Source organism: Bombina bombina, chromosome 5 (assembly GCF_027579735.1).
Source record: "Bombina bombina isolate aBomBom1 chromosome 5, aBomBom1.pri, whole genome shotgun sequence".
Classification (NCBI taxonomy): Eukaryota; Metazoa; Chordata; class Amphibia; order Anura; family Bombinatoridae; genus Bombina; species Bombina bombina.
In genome coordinates this window covers 376,252,571-376,279,535 of record NC_069503.1, presented here as the reverse complement: position 1 = coordinate 376,279,535, position 26,965 = coordinate 376,252,571, and the positions used below count along the sequence as shown (strand labels likewise).

At 40.2% G+C, this 26,965-nt stretch overlaps 1 protein-coding gene across 2 annotated transcripts in view; it reads right to left on the bottom strand.

Annotated features, from left to right (window-relative positions):
* Positions 1 to 26,965, bottom strand: part of OXNAD1 (oxidoreductase NAD binding domain containing 1) — a 251,075-nt gene that overhangs the window by 172,297 nt on the left and 51,813 nt on the right. The window contains exons 3-4 of one of the 2 annotated variants that reach the window (XM_053714207.1): positions 21,275 to 21,453; positions 20,823 to 20,889 (exon numbers count right to left, since the gene is read on the bottom strand). In XM_053714207.1, the coding sequence (XP_053570182.1) occupies positions 20,823 to 20,889; positions 21,275 to 21,396 (189 nt within the window). In that variant the 5' untranslated portion in view covers positions 21,397 to 21,453. The remainder of the gene's footprint in view (positions 1 to 20,822; positions 20,890 to 21,274; positions 21,454 to 26,965) is intronic. The other variant, XM_053714208.1, reaches the window with a different exon arrangement.

Here is a 26,965-nt window from a genome sequence, read left to right as displayed (position 1 = left end):
TAAAGTGGGTAGATGTTTCAAGCGCCCCATAATTACCTCGATCTTTAAGTCCAAAAAGTGATTTCCTTCATGCTTAGTTCATAAGTAAATTTGAGGTTACAGCTGTTATCGTTCATAACTTTGATGGTATGTAGGAGATCCTCCATAGAGCCTTTCCAAATCAGCAGTATATCGTCTATATACCTCAGATATAGGACCAGGTACGCGCTAGCTGGGCACGATTCCCAGAAGATACGTTCCCATCGTCCCATATACAAATTCGCGTAGCTAGGCGCGAACCTGGTCCCCATGGCTGTCCCGCATATAGTAGACCCCTTGGTAAAAAAATAATTGTGGGTCAATATGTAGTTGATGCCATCTAGGATGAAGTCCCTATGCAGTGTTGGCATGTCTGGGTCCCTTGTCAGAAAGAAATCTATAGCTTCTAGGCCCCCCTCATGGGGGATACTCGTATAAAGAGATGTCACATCACAGGTGGCTAGGATGTAATTGTCTTCCCACTTCATATTGTCGAGTATATTCAATACTTGGGTGGAGTCCCTTAAGTACGAAGGTAGCTTAACTACATACTGTTGTAGTTGCTTGTCCACATACTCGGATAGGTTACTCATTAAGGAACCTATCCCTGATATTATTGGTCTCCCCGGTGGCCTCTCAATGGACTTGTGGATCTTGGGGAGATAGTAAAAAACCGGAGTAATCGGATGTTTAATACTCAGGTATTGATGTTCCTTCTCATTCAATATTCCATTATTTTTTGCCCTCCCAAGATTCTGTCTAGATCCTTCTTATAGCCCTCGACAGGGTTGTTCTCAAGTTTCTCATATGTTTCTCTGTCGCAGAGAATTCTGTTACACTCTTGATCATAATCTTTTTTGTCCAGGATCACTAATCCTCCTCCTTTATCCGCTGGTTTACTAACCAGATTGTGATTTTTCTCAAGGGATTTTATGGTCGATAACTGTTCTTTGTTGAGATTATGTTTGATTGTTTTAAGCTTATTCTGACTGATGTTCCTAATTTCATTGCAAACCATAGTGTCAAAGGTTTCTATTGCATTACCTTTACTCATTATTGGATAAAATGTTGATCTTGGTTTCAAATCCGTATGTTTATATAAGCTACTGGTCCTGTTGTAGTCTTGTAGATATGGAGTGCCTGTTCTTGTGGACTGCAGTTCTAGTGGAGATTTCATGAAGTGTCTCTTCAACGTGAGTTTTCTTATGAACTCTTTCGCGTTCACAAATGTGTCAAACTTATTTAAGCTTTAAGCTGGGGCAAATGAGAGCCCATAGTTGAGGACAGAGGATTATTTATCCGTAAGTGTGGTGGAGCTCAAATTATAGATACCTTTAGATGGTTCATCATGTTTCGGTGGATATGGTGGATGTGTGTTGGATGTATCTCTCCTTTTATTCACTTTTCTCAAACCTCTCTTGCCTCTGTGGGTTTTGTTTTTTCTGTTGGCGTTAGGAAGTCTTCCGGGCAGGAGTTCTTCCTTTTCGTGGATACCCTCTCCAGTTCTTTCGTTGACGTCTGGGGTCGTCCTAAAAGAGAGTGTCCTGATACAGAAGCCGCATTCTGTTCATTGGGGCATCTGTTCTCTGTCTCGTTGCTCCTTTCATTATACCCCTGTTTACGACAGAAGGTTAGCACAACATACTCTGAATATATATCCACATTGTAATCTACTATGGCTATGTATTGATTTTAATTTTTATGTAACATGGATCCATGAGTATTTTTATGACTAATTTGTATGTGATATATATATGACATACTTGTATGTGATATTTTTATGCTGAGGAACTTGCTACTGGTCACTTTTATATTTTATCTCTCATTTGTAACAATTAGTATATGTTAATAAATTTGCCATTTATCACTATCTATCACCTCTATTCTTCATATATATACATCAGGATTATCCTCTGCCCACCCTGAGGCGCTCCCTAGAATCTCTTGTTTTTTGTTAACTGCCTCCAAGATATACTAGGTGTCTTGTTCTTTCTGGGGAGCCAGTAGGATAGAGAGAAGGTGCTTTGAGAAAACCACAATTCTCTAATACTCAACTATTTCTATGCCCTGATCTAAAGAAGGGGACTTGTATTTCAGCCAGTATTTTGCAAGTGTCAATTTGACAGCCAAGGAAAGACAAGACATAATGGCATTATGGTATTTTGTCAATGACTTGAGGCTAGGGCTGCACGATTAATCGCGGTTTTAAACCGCGATTAATCGCCACAGTTTTAAAACAGCAATAGTACGCAATTTAAAAAAAATAAAAACTCTTCAGATGTGTCTGTACTGCATTGATTTGTATGTGATTTCTTGCAAACCAGCTCCATCTAGTGGTTGCTTTTAGCACACATTTGTAAAATGGCTGTTTTACTTTCACTTTCTGTTTGTGATCTCAGTAGCAGCCGATCAATCTATAGAAGTCTAAAAGCAGAGCCCATGCAGGAGACTGAAGAGGAGGGAAAGCCACTTACTTATATGTATGTAATCATTATGGAACCTCCCACACAATCTCCTGCTCTCTGAGAAACAGCTCAAATACACAGCAGATGCAGTTAACCCCACGGCTGCCAAAAAGGTTAAAACTGCAGCTCTGTCTGCTAGCTACCTGCTGGGTTAACTGCATCTACAATGTATTTGATATCAGCAAGTAACATAATTTCTGAAAGGAGCAGCCCCCCACCCCTACTGCTATATGCCTGTATTGGATTCCTGGGCAGGAGCAGGGCTCATTTTCAGTCAAGATAAAATGTTTAAAAAAAGAAGAAAAACAATATATATACACACACAGAGACATATAAGTGTGTTTAACTGTGTATGTGATTGTATATGTGTATATATATATATATATATATATATATATATATATATATATGTGTGTGTGTGTGTATGTGTATGTATATATACATATACATATATATATACACACAAACACACACACACACGTGTGTGTAACTGTGTATGTGATTGTATGTGTGTGTATATATATATATATATATATATATATATATATACATACATACATACACACACATACCTATGTGGTTTGTATTTTTATGCTCCCAGAGTGTATTGGACATTGAGAAAAAGCCGAAGTTAGAATATCGTGACTGCATTAAGTATTCCAAGTAGTGAAAAGCACAGTAGTAGGACCAGCACATCTTTATCAATGTTCAAAATGTCCAAAAACAGCAGAGTGGGTGCAAACAAATAAGGAGCCAAATCCCCTAAGCTCCAGCAAAGTAGATATCCAAATAAATAAATAAATGTTGCACTCTCATGTGTGGAAGAACCTTTTATTAGGTGAACAGCAACATTTCGGGGCACCTGCCCCTTTGTCAAGCTTGACTAACACTCAACAAGAAGCAAGAAGAATATGTTCTAATTATTCATAAATACATATTTATATATATATATATATATATATATATGATGTGTTTTTTGGTAATATATATTTATAAATAAATAGAACATAATCCCCTATGTAAAGAACATTGGAATGTGAAACATTTACAGTACACACACAGTTAAACAATATAAATATTGCAGAGGTCTGAAGTTGTGCTAACCTGATGCGTTTTAAATTCAATTGTGACTGAGCAAATACTTACTTTCAAACTACTTCTAATGCTCAAACACCCACAATAAATCCCTTATTTCTTGCGTGCAACTGTTAGTGCGCCACTCATAATCTAGCCCCATATGTGAAATGACATACCAACCAAGCAACAGAACAAGTGGGGAACGTTTATGTGAGGTTTAAGGGGGGGGGCAACAAACCACAACTATTTATAATGGAACTCATATAGGATTGTATGCACAGGCCTTGTGAGGGTGGTAACTGCATGTCGATTGAATGAGAGCTTATACATCCCCATCTCCATTTTCCAAGGCCTTGCTTGATAGTCTTTTGCAGGGGTTAAACACGGTTATATACAAGCAATAATAATAACAGCAGTAATACTAAATTCCTCTAATATTATAGCATTTTCTTTTTGTGTTTTTAAATCTCTTTAAACTTTCAGGTGACTTAATTTTCACATGTTGCACTTTCCTGTTTGGAACACACTACCCAATGCAATGAAGCAGAAATGGGTAAACCTATACCTAGAAACAGGAAGTCTAATCCTTTCTATGGAAGACTTGTCTGGCTGGAGAATTACAATGTCAAAAAGTTGTATCTGAGTAATGACTTTCATTCATTTACATGGAGTGTCAAAAATGTCACTTAACAAAATCTCATGTAACATTAACCCATAACAGATAATTAATGCATTGTTAATGAACCGTAAACAAAATGCTGTGTGTTCTTTTTGAGAATGTGTAGAAATTAGCAAGCAGAAACTTTTGTATTTGATTATCGTGTGCATCAGCTATAAACTATACAACAATAGCAATTAGTATCAACTAAAATTTAAAGGCTTAAAGGGACAGTCTAGTATAAATTAAACTCTCATTATTCAGATAGGACTTGTAATTTTAATCAACTTTCCAATTTACTTTTATCATCAAATTTGCTTTTTTCTCTTGGTATTCTTAGTTTAAACTAAACATAGGCAGACTTATATGCTAATTTCTAAGCCTTTGAAGGCTGCCTCTTATCACAGGCTTTTTAAATCTCTTTTCAACACAAAGAGACAGAAAGTACACGTGGGCCATATAGATAACACTGTGTTCAGGCACTGAAAGTTATTTAAGAGCTAGCACAACATAATGCTAAATTTAAGACAATAGATAATAAACAGTCACAGTCATGTGATCAGGGGGCTGGAAGAAGGTTCCTAGATACAAGGTAATCACAGAGGTAAAAAGTGTATTAATATAACTGTGTTGGTTATGCAAAACTGGGGAATGGGTAATAAAGGGATTATCTATCTTTTAAAACAATAACAATTCTATGGTAGACTGTCCCTTTAAATGGACAACATGCCCTTATTTATTCCTCCCCTTTAATTTGTTTCCAATTATGCATTTCACCTGCTTGATTGTATTAAATTATTTACAAATAGCTCCTCTACCTTTATTTCCAAATTTGAAATATGGTATACACAACTATACTGAGAGTTTCTATATGAAGCCTTTCGCTACATTACCACAGAAAGGATAAACATCCCCAACAGGTGAAATACATACTTCATTTGTTGAGGTGCAAGGTCTTTTTTTAACTGCACGCTATCATGAAATACTAAACTTTTAGTAGCTATTTTGACTTCCCCTGTGCATTGTCCCACCCTTCTTTACAAATATATATATATATATATATATATATATATATATATATATATATATATATATACTGTATATTAGGGCTGCACGATTAATCGCTGATGCTGTTTTAAACCGCAATTAATCGCTGCGGTTTAAAAACCGCAAGAGTACGTGATTTTAAAAAAATAAATAAATCTTCCGATCATCCTGAAAACAGAGGCGGAGAGGATCAGAGGCGGACCAGTGTGCAGCCGTGAGCGGACCTGAGGATGCCCACAAAACGGCCATTTTGGAAGAGATTGAAGAGTGTGTGGGAGTCATCTGGGAGTGGTGTGGTGGTGGTCAAGCGGTGGTGTGGCGATGGTCAAGCGGTGGTGTGGCAGTGGGACAGCTCAAACTTGTGAGCAATGAAGTGAGTATTATTATTATTATTGGTTATTTGTAGAGCGCCAACAGATTCCGCAGCGCTATAAACAAAGGGGGAGTACAACAAAACAATTATAGGGATCAAATGGGTAGAGGGCCCTGCCAAGAGTTGCACTGTTGTAGTCAACTCTTAAGAAGGTGATCTACAAACATCTGGACTCTTAGGCTTACATACTAATGGGGTTTAGGGGATAGCAATGGAGGAGAGGAACAGGTATTAGGAAAGGTTAGTGTAGGTTGTATGCATCCCTAAACAGTAGAGTCTTTAGGGAGCACTTGAAGCTTTTAAAACTAGAAGAGAGTCTTGTGGAGCGAGGCAGAGAGTTCCACAAGATGGGAGCCAGTCTGGAGAAGTCCTGTAAACAGGAGTGTGATGAGGTGACAAGAGAGGAGGAGAGTAGGAGGTCATGAGCAGAGCGAAGGGGACGGGAGGGAGAGTATCTGGAGACAAGATCTGAGATATAGGGGGGAGCAGTGCAGTTGAGGGCTTTGTATGTCAGATTGAGAATTTTATGTTTGATCCTAGAGGCAAGAGGAAGCCAGTGAAGGGATTGGCAGAGACATTCATTATGGATTGTAAAGGAGCTAGGCGGCAGGTGGGAAGAGCAGAGAGGACAGAGTTGCAGTAAACAAGGCGGGAAAGAATGAGAGAGTGGATTAAAAACAAAATTTATGCTTACCTGATAAATTTATTTATCTTGTGGTGTATCCAGTCCACGGATCATCCATTACTTGTGGGATATTCTCCTTCCCAACAGGAAGCTGCAAGAGGATCACCCACAGCAGAGCTGTCTATATAGCTCCTCCTCTAACTGCCACTACTAGTCATTCGACCGAAGGCAAGCAAGAGAAAGGAGAAACCATAGGGTGCAGTGGTGACTGTAGTTTAAAAATAAAACACACCTGCCTTAAAATGACGGGGCAGGCCGTGGACTGGATACACCACAAGAGAAATAAATTTATCAGGTAAGCATAAATTTTGTTTTCTCTTGTAAGGTGTATCCAGTCCACGGATCATCCATTACTTGTGGGATACCAATACCAAAGCTATAGGACACGGATGAAGGGAGGGACAAGGAAGGTGCTTAAACGGAAGGCACCACTGCCTGCAAAACCTTTCTCACAAAAATAGCCTCGAAGAAGCAAAAGTATAAAATTTAGAGAATTTTGAAAAAGTATGAAGCGAAGACCAAGTCGCCGCCTTACAAATCTGTTAAACAGAAGCCTCATTCTTAAAAGCCCATGTGGAAGCTACCGCTCTAGTAGAATGAGCTGTAATCCTTTCAGGAGGCTGCTGGCTAGCAGTCTCATAAGCTAAGCGTATTATACTCCTTAGCCAAAAAGAAAGAGAAGTTGCTGAAGCCTTTTGGCCTCTCCTCTGTCCAGAGTAGACAACAAACAATGCAGATGTTTGACGAAAATCTTTAGTAGCTTGTAAATAAAAATTTAAAGCACGAACCACGTCAAGATTGTATAAAAGACGTTCCTTCTTTGAAGAAGGATTAGGACACAGTGACGGTACAACAATCTCCTGATTGATATTCTTATTAGATACCACCTTAGGTAGAAAACCAGGTTTGGTATGTAACACTACCTTATCGGAATGAAAAATGAGATAAGGAGAATCACATTGTAAAGCAGATAACTCCAAAACTCTTCGAGCCGAGGAGATAGCTACTAAAAACAAAACTTTCCAAGATAAGAGCTTAATATCTATGGAATGCAAAGGTTCAAACGGAACCCCTTGAAGAACCTTAAGAACTAAATTTAAACTCCAAGGCGGAGCAACAGGTTTAAACAAAGGCTTAATTCTGACTAAAGCCTGACAAAACGCCTGCACGTCTGGAACCTCAGCCAGACGTTTGTGCAAAAGAATAGACAGAGCAGAAATCTGTCCCTTTAAGGAACTTGCTGACAAACCCTTCTCCAATCCATCTTGGAGAAAAGATAATATCCTAGGAATCCTGACCTTACTCCATGAGTAACCCTTGGATTCACACCAATGAAGACATTTACACCATATCTTATGATAGATTTTCCTGGTGACAGGCTTTCACGCCTGTATTAAGGTATCAATGACCGACCACGCTTTGATAAAATCAAGCGTTCAATCTCCAAGCAGTCAGCCGCAGAGAAATTAGATTTGGATGGTTGAAAGGACCCTGAAGTAGAAGGTCCTGCCTCAGAGGCAGAGTCCATGGTGGAAAGGATGACATGTCCACCAGATCTGCATACCAAGTCCTGCGTGGCCACGCAGGTGCTATCAAAATCACTGATGCTCTCTCCTGCTTGACCTTGGCAATCAGACGAGGGAGCAGAGGAAACGGTGGAAACACATAAGCCAAGTTGAAGGACCAAGGCGCTGCTAGAGCATCTATCAGGGCTGCCTTGGGATCCCTGGACCTGGATCCGTAACAAGGAAGCTTGGCGTTCTGGCAAGACGGCATGAGATCCAGTTCTGGTTTGCCCCAACGTTGAATCAACTGTGCAAACACCTCCGGATGGAGCTGCCACTCCCCCGGATGAAAAATCTGTCAACTTAGAAAATCCGCCTCCCAGTTCTCTACTCCTGGGATATGGATAGCTGATAGGTGGCAAGAGTGAATCTCTGCCCAACGAATTATCTTTGAAACCTCCAACATCGCTAGGGAACTCCTTGTTCCCCCTTGATGGTTAATGTAAGCTACAGTCGTGATGTTGTCCGACTGATATCTGATGAACCTCACTGCCGCTAGCTGAGGCCAAGCCTGAAGAGCATTGAATATCGCTCTTAGGTCCAGAATGTTTATCGGAAGGAGAGCCTCCTCCTGAGTCCATGACCCCTGAGCCTTCAGAGAATTCCAGACTGCCCCCCAGCCCAGAAGGCTGGCATCTGTTGTTACTATTGTCCAATCTGGCCTGCGGAAGGTCATACCTTTGGACAGATGGACTCGAGATAGCCACCAGAGAAGAGAATCCCTGGTCTCTTGATCCAGATTTAGTAGAGGGGACAAATCTGTGTAATCCCCATTCCACTGACTGAGCATGCAGAGTTGCAGCGGTCTGAGATGTAGGCGGGCAAACGGCACTATGTCCATTGCCACTACCATTAAGCCAATTACTTCCATACACTGAGTCACCGAAGGGCGAGAAGTAGAATAAAGAACACGGCAGGAAATTAGAAGTTTTGACAACCTGGCCTCTGTCAGGTAAATCCTCATTTCTACAGAATCTATCAGAGTTCCCAGGAAGGAAACTCTTGTGAGAGGGGATAGAGAACTCTTCTTTTCGTTAACTTTCCACCCATGATACCTCAGGAATGCCAGAACAATGTCCGTATGGGACTTGGCAATTTGGAAATTCAACGCCTGTATCAGAATGTTGTCTAAGTAAGGGGCTACTGCTATGCCCCGCGGCCTTAGGACCGCCAGAAGTGACCCCAGAACCTTCGTAAAGATTCTTGGTGCCGTAGCTAACCCAAAGGGAAGAGCCACAAACTGGTAATGTCTATCTAGGAAGGCGAACCTGAGAAACCGATGATGATCTTTGTGTATTGGAATGTGAAGATAAGCATCCTTTAAGTCCACGGTAGTCATGTATTGACCCTCCTGGATCATAGGTAGGATGGTTCGAATAGTCTCCATCTTGAAAGATGGGACCCTGAGAAATTTGTTTAGGATCTTGAGATCTAAGATTGGTCTGAAGGTTCCCTCTTTCTTGGGAACCACAAATAGATTTGAATAGAATCCTTGCCCCTGTTCCTCCTTTGGAACTGGGTGGATCACTCCCATAACTAGGAGTTCTTGAACACAATGTAAAAAAGGCCTCTCTCTTTATCTGGTTTGCAGATAATTGTGAAAGGTGAAATCTTCCTTTTGGGGAAGAAGCTTTGAAGTCCAAAAGATATCCCTGGGACACAATTTCCAACGCCCAGGGATCCTGGACGTCTCTTGCCCAAGCCTGGGCGAAGAGAGAAAGTCTGCCCCTACTAGATCCGTTACCGGATCGGGGGCCAATCTGTCATGCTGTCTTAGAGGCAGCAGCAGGCTTCTTGGCCTGTTTACCTTTGTTCCAAGCCTGGTTAGGTCTCCAGACCGGCTTGGACTGGGCAAAATTTCCCTCTTGTTTTGTATTAGAGGAAGATGATGCCGCGCTCGTCTTAAAGTTTCGAAAGGCACGAAAATTAGTTTGTTTGGTCCTTAATTTGTTAGACCTATCCTGAGGATGGGCATGACCTTTTCCTCCAGTAATATCAGAAATGATCTCCTTCAGTCCAGGCCCGAATAGGGTCTGCCCCTTGAAGGGAATATTGAGAAGCTTAGACTTTGAAGTAACGTCAGCTGACCAGGATTTAAGCCATAGCGCCCTACGCGCCTGAATAGCAAAACCTGAGTTCTTAGCCGTCAGTTTAGTTAAATGAACAACGGCGTCAGAAACAAATGAATTGGCTAGCTTAAGCGCTTTAAGCTTGTCAAGTAAATCATCCAATGGAGTTTCTACCTGTAAGGCCTCTTCCAGAGACTCAAACCAGAAGGCCGCAGCAGCAGTGACTGGGGCAATGCATGCAAGAGACTGGAGAATAAAACCTTATTGAATAAACATTTTCTTAAGGTAACCCTCTAACTTTTTATCCATTGGATCTAGGAAAGCACAACTGTCCTCGACGGGGATAGTTGTACGCTTAGCTAGGGTAGAAACTGCTCCCTCCACCTTAGGGATCGTTTGCCATAAGTCCCGTGTAGCGGAATCTATTGGAAACATTTTCTTTAAAAAAGGAGGGGGAGAGAACGGTACACCTGGTCTATCCCATTCCTTAGTAATAATTTCTGAAAACTTTTTAGGTATTGGAAAAACATCAGTGTAAACAGGCACTGCATAGTATTTATCCAATCTACACAATTTCTCTGGCACTATAATGGTGTCACAGTCATCCAGAGTAGCTAAAACCTCCCTGAGCAACACGCGGAGGTGTTCAAGCTTAAATTTAAATGTTGACATATCAGAATCAGGTTGAAGCATCTTCCCTGAGTCAGAAAAATCACCCACAGAAAGAAGCTCTCCTGCCTCAGCTTCTGCATATTGTGAGGGGATATCAGACATAGCTACTAAAGCGTCAGAGTGCTCTATATTTTTCTAGCCCCAGAGCTGTCTCGCTTTCCTTGTAACCCTGGTAGTTTGGACAATACCGCTGTAAGGGTATGATCCATAACTGCCGCCATGTCTTGTAAAGTAAACACCATGGGCGCGCTAGATGTACTTGGCGCCTCTTGAGTGGGAGTCCCTTGAGCGGGAGTCAAAGGTTCTGACACGTGGGGCAAGTTAGTCGGCATAACTTCCCCCTTGTCAGTTTCCTCTGGTGATAAATCTTTTAAAGACAGAATATGATCTTTATAACTTAAAGTAAAATCAGTACATTTGGTACACATTCTAAGAGGGGGTTCCACAATGGCTTCTAAACATAATGAACAAGGAGTTTCCTCTATGTCAGACATGTTTAAACAGACTAGCAATGAGACCAGCAAGCTTGGAAAACTCTTTGATAAATGTAAACAAGCAAAAAAATAAAAACGGTACTGTGGCTTTAAGAGAAACAAATTTTGTCAGAAATTGAAAAACAGTGATAAAAAGCAGTAAATCTTACAAAATTTTTTACAGTGTGTATAATAGACTAACAGAGCATTGCACCCACTTGCAAATGGATGATTAACCCCTTAGTTTCAAAACCGGATCAAAAAAACGATATAAACGTTTTTCAACAGTCACAACAAACTGCCACAGCTCTGCTGTGGCCCTACCTGCCCATATAACGACTTTGAAAGGCACAAAAACCCTTTAGAGAGGTCCTAAATGTTCAGGGGACTCCTTCAGGGAAACTGGATGTCTCAAGCTGCAAAATCTAATGCGCATTTAGGCGCGAAAATAGGCCCCTCCAAACCTGTATTCACAGTGAGAGGGCCTAACAAAACTATCCCTATGCAAAATCTAGCCAGCAATGTGGAAAAAACTGGACCCCAATAAAGTTTTATCACCAATATGTATAAAAAAACGTTTAAACACTTCCAGCAAACGTTTTATTTTTCAGTAATGTGAGAAAGTAATAAGAATATTACCTTTTACAGCAAGTATGATACTAGTCGTTATTAAATCACTGTAATCAGGCTTACCTTAAATAAATCCGGCATTAACAGCATTTTCTAGCATATTCATTTCTCTAGAAATTTTTAAACTGCACATACCTCATAGCAGGAGACCTTGTACGCCATTCCCCAAGCTGAAGTTACCTCTCTCTTCAGTTATGTGTGAGAACAGCAATGGATCTTAGTTACAACCTGCTAAGATCATCAAAGACCAGAGGCAGACTCTTCTTCTATTTTCTGCCTGAGGCTAAAATAGTACAACTCCGGTACCATTTGAAAATAACAAAGTTTTGATTGAAGATAAACTAAATAAAAACACCACATCTCTCTAGCCACTTCCTTTCTTGTCGAGAGCTGCAAGAGAATGACTGGGAGTGGCAGTTAGAGGAGGAGCTATATAGACAGCTCTGCTGTGGGTGATCCTCTTGCAGCTTCCTGTTGGGAAGGAGAATATCCCACAAGTAATGGATGATCCGTGGGCTGGATACACCTTACAAGAGAAATCTTAGTTGTGTCTTGTGTAAGGAAGTGTCTAATTTTAGAGATGTTTTTAAGGTGGAAGTGGCAGGCTTTAGCCAAGGACTGAATGTGAGGAGTGAAAGAAAGATCTGAGTCAAATGTGACCCCGAGACATCGGGCGTGCGGGGTAGGGGTAATGATGGAGTTGTCGACAGTTATAGAGAGATTGGGGGTGGAGAGTTTTGAGGAAGGGGGAAAATAAGGAGCTCAGTTTTGGAGAGATTTAGCTTGAGGTAGTGAGAGGACATCCAGTTAGAGATGTGAGAAAGACAGTTAGTGACACGGGTTAGCAAGGAAGGAGAGAGGTCTGGTGCAGAGAAGTAGATTTGTGTGTCGCCGGCATACAAATGATATTGTAAACTGTGGGACTTTATTAGGGAACCTAGTGATGACGTGTAGATTGAGAAGAGAAGGGGACCGAGGACAGAGCCTTGCGGTACTCCGACAGAAAGTGGTGACGGGGCAGAGGAGGCCCCAGAGAAGGCTTGACAGGTAGGAAGAGAGCCACAAGAGGGCTGTGTCACAGATGCCGAAGGATTGGAGGGTTTGGAGCAAAAGAGGGTGGTCAACATTGTCAAAGGCTGCGGACATATCAAGGAGGATAAGCAGAGAGAAGTGGCCTTTTGATTTTGCTGTAAGTAGGTCGTTGGTAACCTTAACAATTGCTGTCTCTGTGGAGTGATGGGGACGAAATCCAGATTGCAGTGGGTCAAGGAGGGAGTTTATTGTAAGGAAATGGGATAGGCGTGCATAAACTAGTTTTTCGAGAAGCTTTGATGCAAGAGGGAGGAGGAAAATAGGGAGGTAGTTGGATGAGGAGGTAGGATCAAGGGAAGGTTTTTTGAGGATAGGTGTGACCAGTGCATGTTCCAGCGATGAAGGAAATATACCGGTGCTGAGGGAGAGGTTGAAAGTGTGTGTGAGTATAGGGGTGAGGGTAGCAGAGAGGGACGGGAGTAGCTCTGAGGGGATAGGGTCAAGGGGACAGGTAGTGAGGTGAGAGTGCAGTATAAGTGCCGAAACTTCTTCCTCAGTGACAGGGGAGAATGAGCTAAGTTTAAGGTTATGTGGGTTGTGGTTGATTGAGAGCATTTGAGGGGGTGAGAGAAAGGAATTATGTTGAAAGCTGATTTCATTTCTGATGGAGTCGATTTTATTATTGAAGTGGCTGGCAAAGTCTTGAGCTGACAGAGAAGTTGTATTAGGAGGTAGGGGAGGGCGGTGAAGGGTATTGAAAGTGGAGAACAAACGTTTTGAGTATTGTACAAATACTTTAAAGTGCCTTACTGACTTTTTTTTAACTTCTTTTGAGGTTTGTATTTTTATGCTCCAAGAGTGTATTGGATATTGAGAAACATGTACAGTAAGATTTTGTAGTGTACTCTTACATAAACATTTCTACTATGTAACCACATTACAGGTAGCACTAGCTAATTTTATTAAAACTATTTTGTGGTTTGTATTTGTATGCTCCAAGAGTGTATTGGACATTGAGAAACATGTACAGTAAGATTATGTAGTGTTAAATAAACATTTTATTGAAAAATTAAGGTTTTATAGTAATTTTTAATAAAATTGCGATTAAATCGCAATCGCGTTTTTTTCGGAAACATTCGCGATTATATATATATATATGTTGATACAAAGGATAGGGTGCACACAGATAGAATTAAAGGGTAAAGCGTATTGTGCTGGCAATCCTAAATGAATATAAACAAATTAGTTAGAGAAGAGCTCTAACATATCAAAAGAGCTAAAGCGGATACCTGGCCGCACCAAAACACCCCTACAGTATACTAAGAAATGACATCCTAAACAGGTGTGCTGAACATATACATTTTAATAAAAACAAAGCCAAAAGAGGTACATGCTGAGAATGATGGCAACAACAAGATTACAGCACACAAACATATAACAAGCGTAGTGCACTACTGACAACTGTGAGCTAGCATATGCAGGGTCATTGTTAACTCATGAGAAAGTCCGTCCTTAATGCCGGGCACTTGAGTGTTAAAAACACGCTCCGGATTTATGATTAGACAGAATACCGTCCTTGATATCTCATTATTGTATATTTGATCCGGTACCGGATTAGAGGATGTAATATGAGAGTCCAAAGAATGGTACTAGTACTATTACAGGCTTGATCCCATGTGCAAATGACAACTCAAACTTCAAACTTTCAGTGTGCAAGACTTATTACTGCATGGCTTACCTCCGCTCACTTCACACACTCTACGGTATTACCTGACAGGATCTCATCCGTGGTGTGGCTTACAGCGATGTATTCCGCCTATGCAGCTCTTCACTTGCTTGGTTGTGTTCACTTGATATCGTCAGATTCACAGCATATCCACCATGCTGGCGTCCTCCACACTGTGTCTTGTTCTCCACATTACGCGTTTCGCCCCTCCCCCTTTCCGGGCTGAACTCAGGGCTTCATTAGATGTGTCTAATTAGACACCACAGCAAACTTTATAACACTTGTGCAGATACAAAGTTACACCTCCTTCATATATGTTAAAGGGAGGTGTGTAGTGCATGTATATTTCAATGGCTACAATTAAGTTACACTAAACATTTAATATACAACTAATCTATACAAATATGGCATTTTGCAAATTCCACATTCTGGAAGCTGCTTATTATATACTGATAAAATACAGCATTAGATTTAAATAATACACTGAGAAACACTTATGTGAACATGTCAACATGCTCATTTCTAAGCACACGTATATTATTTCATATACATTTTCTAACAGTGTGTTTTTTAATAAGGATTATTTATTGAAAACAAGAAAATTTGATTTTTTCATTCAGACCAAAGGGAGAGAGGGTATTGAGTCTGTACATCCAGCGTGACTCGTGCTGGAGCAATAATTGGTCAATATTGCCTCCTCTCCTCCTTGGTTTGATGTGTTCGATACCCAGTACTCTTAGGAGAGAGAAATCAGAGTCATGCATTTTTTGGAAGTGTCTGGCCACTGGACTGTCTGACTCTTTATCCTTAATGCTATCTCTGTGTTCCCTCACCCTTTCTTTTAATTCACGTGTCGTTTTCCCAATGTAAAATTTGGGAAACGAACAGTGTAACATATAAATGACATTTGAGGTATTGCAGACTATTCTTTCATTGATGTGGTAAGACCTATCAGAATATTCAGTGCAAAAATTTGAGGCTTTAACGATGTACTTGCAGTACACACATCTGCCACAAGGTGCGCAACCTTTCCTAGTTTGTGCCTGTGTTAGCCAATTTTTTGGGGTATCTCTTTGGAACTCACTACGAACCAATTTATCCTTAATACTGGGAGCTCTTTTGGCTGTAAGCAGTGGGTACTCAGAGATATATTTAGCAACTGAACTATCATTTAATAAAATGTGCCAGTGTTTGTTAAGGATATTTCGCAATTTATTCCAATGGGAGTTATATTTCGTTATTAGACGAATATTATTCTCTTCCTTAGGCTTTTCAGTTGTTCTGTATAGTAATTCATTTCTGGGTTTCTGCCTAGCTCTAAGCCATCCTTTCCTTACTTGATTCTTAGAGTACCCTCTCTGAAGGAACCTCTGAGCCATCTCTCCGGCCTGCCTTTCAAAATCTTGTTCAGTGGAACAGCATCTCTTGAGCCTCAAGAACTGTCCCACTGGAATGCCATTTTTTAAAGCCTCCGGATGATGGCTGGAACCATATAACAGATTATTAGTTGCTGTTTCTTTTCGAAACACTTTGCTTTTTAATAATCCATCTTCAATGGTAAGTTTGAGATCCAAAAAGGTAGTTTCCTTATTACTTATCTGGTGAGTTAAGAACAAATTCCTTTTGTTTTTGTTCAAAATCTCAACAAATTTATTGGCTGAAGTTTCATCCCCTTTCCACAAAACTAGGATGTCATCCACATAGCGCAGCCATAGGGCGACGTGAGCCTCCACCCATATATCTAATTCCTGGAAGACATCAACTGCCTCCCAGACACCTAGATGGAGACAGGCATAGGTGGGGGCGCACGCCGAGCCCATGGCTGTGCCTCTTAACTGTCTAAAAAATTTGCCATCAAACATAAATATGTTATTGGTTAACACAAATTCCAACAATTTGAGTACCAAGGTAGTGTTGTCACTGTACTCTTCTCCACGTAGTTTAAGGAAGTATTCTGCTGCTTCCAGACCTACTTTATGTGGGATAGAAGAGTACAGTGACTCCACATCAAGAGTGAGTAGGAGCATATCTGGTTCCATTTTAATCTTATCCAATTTTCTTAAAACGTCCCCCGTGTCTTGCACATAGGAGGATAGTTCAGTTAAGAAGGGACGTAGAAAAAAATCTACATATCTACTTATCCCCTCTGTTGGTCCCCCAATCCCAGACACTATGGGACGTCCTGGTGGGTGTGTAATGCTTTTGTGCACTTTGGGGATGCAGTAAAAAGTAGGAACTACTGGGTGAGTCGGACTCAGAAATTCAAATTCTTTTTTAGTTAATAACCCTGACTCTTTTGCTTGTCTCAGAATGATGAATAGATCATCACAAGATTTTTCATAAGTTTGTCTAGTGACAGCCTCATATTGTTCTTTTACACCTAGCTGTCTCAGGACTTCTTTCACATAGTCAGCCTGGTTAAGAATGACAATATTCCCACCCTTATCGGATGGTTTAATCTGAATTTCTTTTTTACTTATCAAATCTTTAAGAGCTCCTCTCTCTTTTTTGCTCAGATTATCGCTCACTATGCCTGATATTCCTATGTCACCTACTTCTCTTTCCACACATTTAACAAAAGTATGGACACTAGGGGATAAGGATAGTTGGGGCATAAATTTGGACGTAGGTTTAAAGTTTGATTTTTTGGGGTAGGTGATACCTATATATAACAGGAGGAGACCGATATAGGTATCACCTACCCCAAAAAATCAAACTTTAAACCTACGTCCAAATTTATGCCCCAACTATCCTTATCCCCTAGTGTCCATACTTTTGTTAAATGTGTGGAAAGAGAAGTAGGTGACATAGGAATATCAGGCATAGTGAGCGATAATCTGAGCAAAAAAGAGAGAGGAGCTCTTAAAGATTTGATAAGTAAAAAAGAAATTCAGATTAAACCATCCGATAAGGGTGGGAATATTGTCATTCTTAACCAGGCTGACTATGTGAAAGAAGTCCTGAGACAGCTAGGTGTAAAAGAACAATATGAGGCTGTCACTAGACAAACTTATGAAAAATCTTGTGATGATCTATTCATCATTCTGAGACAAGCAAAAGAGTCAGGGTTATTAACTAAAAAAGAATTTGAATTTCTGAGTCCGACTCACCCAGTAGTTCCTACTTTTTACTGCATCCCCAAAGTGCACAAAAGCATTACACACCCACCAGGACGTCCCATAGTGTCTGGGATTGGGGGACCAACAGAGGGGATAAGTAGATATGTAGATTTTTTTCTACGTCCCTTCTTAACTGAACTATCCTCCTATGTGCAAGACACGGGGGACGTTTTAAGAAAATTGGATAAGATTAAAATGGAACCAGATATGCTCCTACTCACTCTTGATGTGGAGTCACTGTACTCTTCTATCCCACATAAAGTAGGTCTGGAAGCAGCAGAATACTTCCTTAAACTACGTGGAGAAGAGTACAGTGACAACACTACCTTGGTACTCAAATTGTTGGAATTTGTGTTAACCAATAACATATTTATGTTTGATGGCAAAAAATTTTAGACAGTTAAGAGGCACAGCCATGGGCTCGGCGTGCGCCCCCACCTATGCCTGTCTCCATCTAGGTGTCTGGGAGGCAGTTGATGTCTTCCAGGAATTAGATATATGGGTGGAGGCTCACGTCGCCCTATGGCTGCGCTATGTGGATGACATCCTAGTTTTGTGGAAAGGGGATGAAACTTCAGCCAATAAATTTGTTGAGATTTTGAACAAAAACAACAGGAATTTGTTCTTAACTCACCAGATAAGTAATAAGGAAACTACCTTTTTGGATCTCAAACTTACCATTGAAGATGGATTATTAAAAAGCAAAGTGTTTCGAAAAGAAACAGCAACTAATAATCTGTTATATGGTTCCAGCCATCATCCGGAGGCTTTAAAAAATGGCATTCCAGTGGGACAGTTCTTGAGGCTCAAGAGATGCTGTTCCACTGAACAAGATTTTGAAAGGCAGGCCGGAGAGATGGCTCAGAGGTTCCTTCAGAGAGGGTACTCTAAGAATCAAGTAAGGAAAGGATGGCTTAGAGCTAGGCAGAAACCCAGAAATGAATTACTATACAGAACAACTGAAAAGCCTAAGGAAGAGAATAATATTCGTTTAATAACGAAATATAACTCCCATTGGAATAAATTGCGAAATATCCTTAACAAACACTGGCACATTTTATTAAATGATAGTTCAGTTGCTAAATATATCTCTGAGTACCCACTGCTTACAGCCAAAAGAGCTCCCAGTATTAAGGATAAATTGGTTCGTAGTGAGTTCCAAAGAGATACCCCAAAAAATTGGCTAACACAGGCACAAACTAGGAAAGGTTGCGCACCTTGTGGCAGATGTGTGTACTGCAAGTACATCGTTAAAGCCTCAAATTTTTGCACTGAATATTCTGATAGGTCTTACCACATCAATGAAAGAATAGTCTGCAATACCTCAAATGTCATTTATATGTTACACTGTTCGTGTCCCAAATTTTACATTGGGAAAACGACACGTGAATTAAAAGAAAGGGTGAGGGAACACAGAGATAGCATTAAGGATAAAGAGTCAGACAGTCCAGTGGCCAGACACTTCCAAAAAATGCATGACTCTGATTTCTCTCTCCTAAGAGTACTGGGTATCGAACACATCAAACCAAGGAGGAGAGGAAGCAATATTGACCAATTATTGCTCCAGCACGAGTCACGCTGGATGTACAGACTCAATACCCTCTCTCCCTTTGGTCTGAATGAAAAAATCAAATTTTCTTGTTTTCTATAAATAATCCTTATTAAAAAACACACTGTTAGAAAATGTATATGAAATAATATACGTGTGCTTAGAAATGAGCATGTTGACATGATCACATAAGTGTTTCTCAGTGTATTATTTAAATCTAATGCTGTATTTTATCAGTATATAATAAGCAGCTTCCAGAATGTGGAATTTGCAAAATGCCATATTTGTATAGATTAGTTGTATATTAAATGTTTAGTGTAACTTAATTGTAGCCATTGAAATATACATGCACTACACACCTCCCTTTAACATATATGAAGGAAGTGTAACTTTGTATCTGCACAAGTGTTATAAAGTTTGCTGTGGTGTCTAATTAGACACATCTGATGAAGCCCTGAGTTCAGCCCGGAAAGGGGGAGGGGCGAAACGCGTAATGTGGAGAACAAGACACAGTGTGGAGGACGCCAGCATGGTGGATATGCTGTGAATCTGACGATATCAAGTGAACACAACCAAGCAAGTGAAGAGCTGCATAGGCGGAATACATCGCTGTAAGCCACACCACGGATGAGATCCTGTCAGGTAATACCGTAGAGTGTGTGAAGTGAGCGGAGGTAAGCCATGCAGTAATAAGTCTTGCACACTGAAAGTTTGAAGTTTGAGTTGTCATTTGCACATGGGATCAAGCCTGTAATAGTACTAGTACCATTCTTTGGACTCTCATATTACATCCTCTAATCCGGTACCGGATCAAATATACAATAATGAGATATCAAGGACGGTATTCTGTCTAATCATAAAACCGGAGCGTGTTTTTAACACTCAAGTGCCCGGCATTAAGGACGGACTTTCTCATGAGTTAACAATGACCCTGCATATGCTAGCTCACAGTTGTCAGTAGTGCACTACGCTTGTTATATGTTTGTGTGCTGTAATCTTGTTGTTGCCATCATTCTCAGCATGTACCTCTTTTGGCTTTGTTTTTATTAAAATGTATATGTTCAGCACACCTGTTTAGGATGTCATTTCTTAGTATACTGTAGGGGTGTTTTGGTGCGGCCAGGTATCCGCTTTAGCTCTTTTGATATGTTAGAGCTCTTCTCTAACTAATTTGTTTATATATATATATATATATATATGACTGACATTACTGATAATAGTAAATTTATATATAGATACACTGTCCAAATATACTGGATATACATTTTTATAAATCACAAAGCAAATAATAAAAAGCTTTTTGTCATTTGCAACTCTAAATCTAGGCATAATTATGTATACTTGTATAACTAGTGTGCATTTTCATTAGTAATCTATTATAAATGCTGAAGTAACATGTTAAAGTTGAATTACGAAAGCCACAGGGAATCCATTTATTATAATGAACTGTTACTAAGAAGCAACTTAGTAGAACCAAATCTTTCTAAATTTTAATCATATTAATATAATTATATTCTGCCACTGAATGGAATGCTCTGACTGCAGCCTTCATTAGGTAAATGCACAAAATGAACAGGCACAAACATACCATAATGTGTTGTTAAACATAAAAATCAGATTCCACAATAAGCACAAAGCAGAAGAGCTAAACAAATGTCACTTACTTCTTGTCTGTAGGTATTGGCTGTCCTCTCCAAGTGATCAGTTTTTCTTTTTGAAGTCATTTTCTGTCTATGTCAAATAAATCCAGATTTCAGGGTTATAATGCAACATTTGATCTCCAATAAGCAGATAGATGCTGAGTTCATTTTTTATATGAATAACAGAACTTTGTTACAATTAAATTTGTAAGGGTGGATATCTTCAGTCTATCCTAGTAGACATGAAACTATTTTTTTATAACTATATCAAAAACAACCGTGTTAGCTGTTTTACACAGAATAGCCGGCTGCAGCATTACTTACTTACATTACTACGAAAAAGCTTCTGTCCTAACACAACAGCAACAAAGATCTACTGTTTGAGTTTGATAAGCATTTCTTTCCCATACAAATAGAACTGCCATCACATCACTTTGCAAACAATATTTAATAGTGATTGTAGACAGACCACTCACCTATTCAGGATACAAGCACACAAAGCAGGGGCTCTCAACAGTAATGATGCAGACTGACTAGTGAAAATTCCAGTTGTTCCTCTGAATACTTGGTAAGCTGACGAAACTGCAGCAAGCGCCATAGCTGAAGTAAAAAAGTATTTATGTTGATCTTGTTTTTTTTTTCAAATTGGATGGACCTATGTGAATAAAATTAAATAATCTTAGCATTCACTATACCTTTAACAAGTTTATAAGCATTTAATAGTTAATAGTTAAAGTGACAAATGTTGACTGAAAGAGATGCAGAATATCTGTAAAAAACTGCCTAGAAAATATCACATGAACATCTATAAGTAAAAAAGGAAGATATTTTGCCTAATTTTTTTCTCAGTAGCTACTTCCCATTGTAAAGCAACCAAGCATAATGCTTGTCCTGGGACTTGCAAGAGAGCATGCATCATGTGTCACTTTATTTCCCATCTCTATCTAAGGAAAGTTAATATGAAATTTTACAAAATCACAGTAAAGAAAGTGCAATCTCACCACTGATAAAGTTGTTTAGTTGTTTTTCCCACCATGCAGATAACAGTAGCTGAAGATTAACTGCTTACAGAGCACTTACTCTGGTGGGCTGAAGAAATTTTGAGGCAAAATATTTTATGGTTAACATGTCCCTTTAAACTAATGTTTAATATATGAACAATTAAAAAAAAAACAACAACAGAAAATGAATATATACAGATGTAATACAATGCTTTAATTCTCCTAAGCTACAATGAAAATGTATGAGCATTTTCATTAACCAAATAAAAAAAAAAAAATAACAGGAGAGAAGCCACCGTGTTATAACTTCTTCTCCCATAAACTTCAATGGAGTGTGAAAACTTTAAAAAAAAAAACTAACACCCATACTCGCAAGCTAACCCGACCGCATATATTCAAAAGCGCTAAACCCGACATGAAATATCAATATTTCACATTCCAGTGTTCTTTACATAGAAGAGTGTGTCCTTTTTATTCTTAAATATATATATATATATATATATACATATACACACACACACACGTATATACCTATACCTTATAGATATATCGTTATAGATATGTATTGTACATGAACAGTATCAGCTATATATAGAAATATATATTTAACATAGTAGTAGTATTTATAGAATACATTTAAACAGTGCATAAAAATTCAAAGTTTACTGGTCCTTTAATGCATAACTTACACAGCAAACTGTAACGTTCTCTCATATTTCATCACAGTGTCGTTTGTGATAATAACTGATTAGGGGCTAGATTACAAGTGGAGCGCTAATTTATCACGCGCCTGCAAACAGGCAAATTTGTGTTTTTTTTCTATGTGAATAACATTGGAATGTATATTAACGATTTTGATTTTAACGCTGTTGGGTTAGCGCACATGAAAAATATGTAATCTTAAGGCGCGCTATTGAAATATTACATATAAAATATAATAGGGCTGCAACAACTAATCGATAAAATCGATAATGAAAATCGCTGTTAACGATTTTCATTATCGATTAGTTGGTTATCGATTAGTTGTTCTCTTCTCTGAGTCAGTTTGGCGCGCACACTGGGAAAGACTGACGACATCGCTGTGCTCTCATGTTCTTAGCTTTCTCTCACACTACATATAAACCCTGTGCTGTTTAGTGGGGCTCAGTACCCGGTGCTACACAGGGAAGTGCCTAATGTAAGCAGCGCTAGGTGCCTGTCATGGTCACTGCCCAGGCTGCTGGATCCTTTCAAATGCTTACCGGTTGGATGCAGGCAGCAGCTATAGCGCTCGGATGTCCATGTCAGATCAGACAACGAATGCGACAAAAGCGGAAGCTGCTCAGTTATCTCAGGGGCAGTGCATGGCCAATGCTGGACTAGGGGAAATATTCTCGTCTGAGTAGGAAGCTCTGCACATGGTAAGTGTAACGAACAAGTGCAGGCTACAGGGTGTGTTGATTGCTTCCTCCATGAGAAAAATAAATGAACATACTAGGACAATATAGTTTGTATTTTGTCATCCTTAGATTGTTTTAGTTATAGGTTATACACTTTAGAGCTGCTATGATAAACTTATCTAGCCTTAAAAAGCTCATGTAGTAGAGGAGAGTCTATATATCTATATATATATATATATATATATATATACACATACATACATACATACATACATACATACAGGGAGTGCAGAATTATTAGGCAAGTTGTATTTTTGAGGATTAATTTTATTATTGAACAACAACCATGTTCTCAATGAACCCAAAAAACTCATTAAAATCAAAGCTGAATAGTTTTGGAAGTAGTTTTTAGTTTGTTTTTAGTTTTAGCTATTTTAGGGGGATATCTGTGTGTGCAGGTGACTATTACTGTGCATAATTATTAGGCAACTTAACAAAAAACAAATATATACCCATTTCAATTATTTATTTTTACCAGTGAAACCAATATAACATCTCAACATTCACAAATATACATTTCTGACATTCAAAAACAAAACAAAAACAAATCAGTAACCAATATAGCCACCTTTCTTTGCAAGGACACTCACAAGCCTGCCATCCATGGATTCTGTCAGTGTTTTGATCTGTTCACCATCAACATTGCGTGCAGCAGCAACCACAGCCTCCCAGACACTGTTCAGAGAGGTGTACTGTTTTCCCTCCTTGTAAATCTCACATTTGATGATGGACCACAGGTTCTCAATGGGGTTCAGATCAGGTGAACAAGGAGGCCATGTCATTAGATTTTCTTCTTTTATACCCTTTCTTGCCAGCCACGCTGTGGAGTACTTGGACGCGTGTGATGGAGCATTGTCCTGCATGAAAATCATGTTTTCTTGAAGGATGCAGACTTCTTCCTGTACCACTGCTTGAAGGTGTCTTCCAGAAACTGGCAGTAGGACTGGGAGTTGAGCTTGACTCCATCCTCAACCCGAAAAGGCCCCACAAGCTCATCTTTGATGATACCAGCCCAAACCAGTACTCCACCTCCACCTTGCTGGCGTCTGAGTCGGACTGGAGCTCTCTGCCCTTTACCAATCCAGCCACGGGCCCATCCATCTGGCCCATCAAGACTCACTCTCATTTCATCAGTCCATAAAACCTTAGAAAAAATATAATTTATGCTTACCTGATAAATTCATTTCTCCTGTAGTGTAGTCAGTCCACGGGTCATCCATTACTTATGGGATTATATGTCCTCCCTAACAGGAAGTGCAAGAGGATCACCCAAGCAGAGCTGCTATATAGCTCCTCCCCTCTACGTCATACCCAGTCATTCGACCGAAACCAAACGAGAAAGGAGAAAACTATAGGGTGCAGTGGTGACTGGAGTTTAATTTAAAATTTAGACCTGCCGTAAAAACAGGGCGGGCCGTGGACTGACTACACTACAGGAGAAATGAATTTATCAGGTAAGCATAAATTATATTTTCTCCTGTTAAGTGTAGTCAGTCCACGGGTCATCCATTACTTATGGGATACCAATACCAAAGATAAAAGTACACGGATGATGGGAGGGACAGGCAGGATCTTTACACGGAAGGAACCACTGCCTGTAGAACCTTTCTCCCAAAAACAGCCTCCGAAGAAGCAAAAGTGTCAAATTTGTAAAATTTTGAAAAAGTGTGAAGTGAAGACCAAGTTGCAGCCTTGCAAATCTGTTCAACAGAAGCCTCATTCTTAAAGGCCCAATTGGAAGCCACAGCTCTAGTAGAATGAGCCGTAATCCTTTCAGGAGGCTGCTGTCCAGCAGTCTCATAGGCTAAACGTATTATGCTACGAAGCCAAAAAGAGAGAGAGGTAGCCGAAGCTTTTTGACCACTCCTCTGTCCAGAATAAACGACAAACAGGGAAGAAGTTTGACGAAAATCTTTAGTTGCCTGCAAATAAAATTTCAGGGCACGGACGACGTCCAGATTGTGCAGAAGTCGTTCCTTCTTTGAAGAAGGGTTAGGGCACAATGATGGAACAACAATCTCTTGATTGATATTCTTGTTAGTGACTACCTTAGGTAAGAACCCAGGTTTAGTACGCAGAACTACCTTATCTGAATGAAAAATCAGATAAGGAGAATCACAATGTAAGGCCGATAACTCAGAGACTCTTCGAGCCGAGGAAATAGCCATTAAAAACAGAACTTTCCAAGATAACAGCTTGATATCAATGGAATGAAGGGGTTCAAACGGAACACCTTGCAGAACGTTAAGAACTAAGTTTAAGCTCCACGGCGGAGCAACAGTCTTAAACACAGGCTTAATCCTAGCCAAAGCCTGACAAAAAGCCTGAACGTCTGGAACGTCTGCCAGACGTTTGTGTAAAAGGATAGACAGAGCTGAGATCTGTCTCTTTAACGAACTAGCAGATAAACCCTTTTCTAAACCTTCTTGTAGAAAAGACAATATCCTAGGAATCCTAACCTTACTCCATGAGTAACTCTTGGATTCGCACCAATATAAGTATTTACGCCATATTTTATGGTAAATTTTCCTGGTAACAGGTTTTCTAGCCTGACTCCGAGAATCCCCGCTTTGATAGAATCAAGCGTTCAATCTCCATGCAGTCAGCCTCAGAGAAATTAGATTTGGATGTTTGAAAGGACCCTGAATCAGAAGGTCCTGTCTCAGAGGCAGAGACCATGGTGGACATGTCCACTAGATCTGCATACCAGGTCCTGCGTGGCCACGCAGGCGCTATAAGAATCATCGATGCTCTCTCCTGTTTGATCCTGGCAATCAATCGAGGAAGCATCGAGAAGGGTGGAAACACATAAGCCATGTTGAAGACCCAAGGAGCTGTCAGAGCATCTATCAGTACCGCTCCCGGGTCCCTGGACCTGGATCCGTAACAAGGAAGCTTGGCGTTCTGGCGAGACGCCATGAGATCCAGATCTGGTTTGCCCCAATGATGAAGCAGTTGGGCAAACACCTCCGGATGAAGTTCCCACTCCCCCGGATGAAAAGTCTGGGGACTTAGAAAATCCGCCTCCCAGTTCTCCACGCCTGGGATGTGGATCGCTGACAGGTGGCAAGAGTGAGACTCTGCCCAGCGAATTATCTTTGAGACTTCCATCATCGCTAGGGAACTCCTTGTTCCTCCCTGATGGTTGATGTAAGCCACAGTCGTGATGTTGTCCGACTGAAACCTGATGAACCTCAGAGTTGCTATCTGAGGCCAAGCCAGAAGAGCATTGAGAACTGCTCTTAATTCCAGAATGTTTATTGGAAGGAGTCTCTCCTCCTGGGTCCATGATCCCTGAGCCTTCAGGGAATTCCAGACTGCGCCCCAACCTAGAAGGCTGGCGTCTGTTGTTACAATCGTCCAATCTGGCCTGCGGAAGGGCATCCCCTTGGACAGATGTGGCCGAGAAAGCCACCATAGAAGAGAATCTCTGGTCTCTTGATCCAGATTTAGCAGAGGGGACAAATCTGAGTAATCCCCATTCCACTGACTTAGCATGCACAATTGCAGCGGTCTGAGATGCAGGCGCGCAAAAGGTACTATGTCCATTGCCGCTACCATTAAGCCGATTACCTCCATGCACTGAGCCACTGACGGGTGTTGAATGGAATGAAGGACACGGCAAGCATTTAGAAGTTTTGATAACCTGTCCTCCGTCAGGTAAATTTTCATTTCTACAGAATCTATAAGAGTCCCTAAGAAGGGAACTCTTGTGAGTGGCAATAGA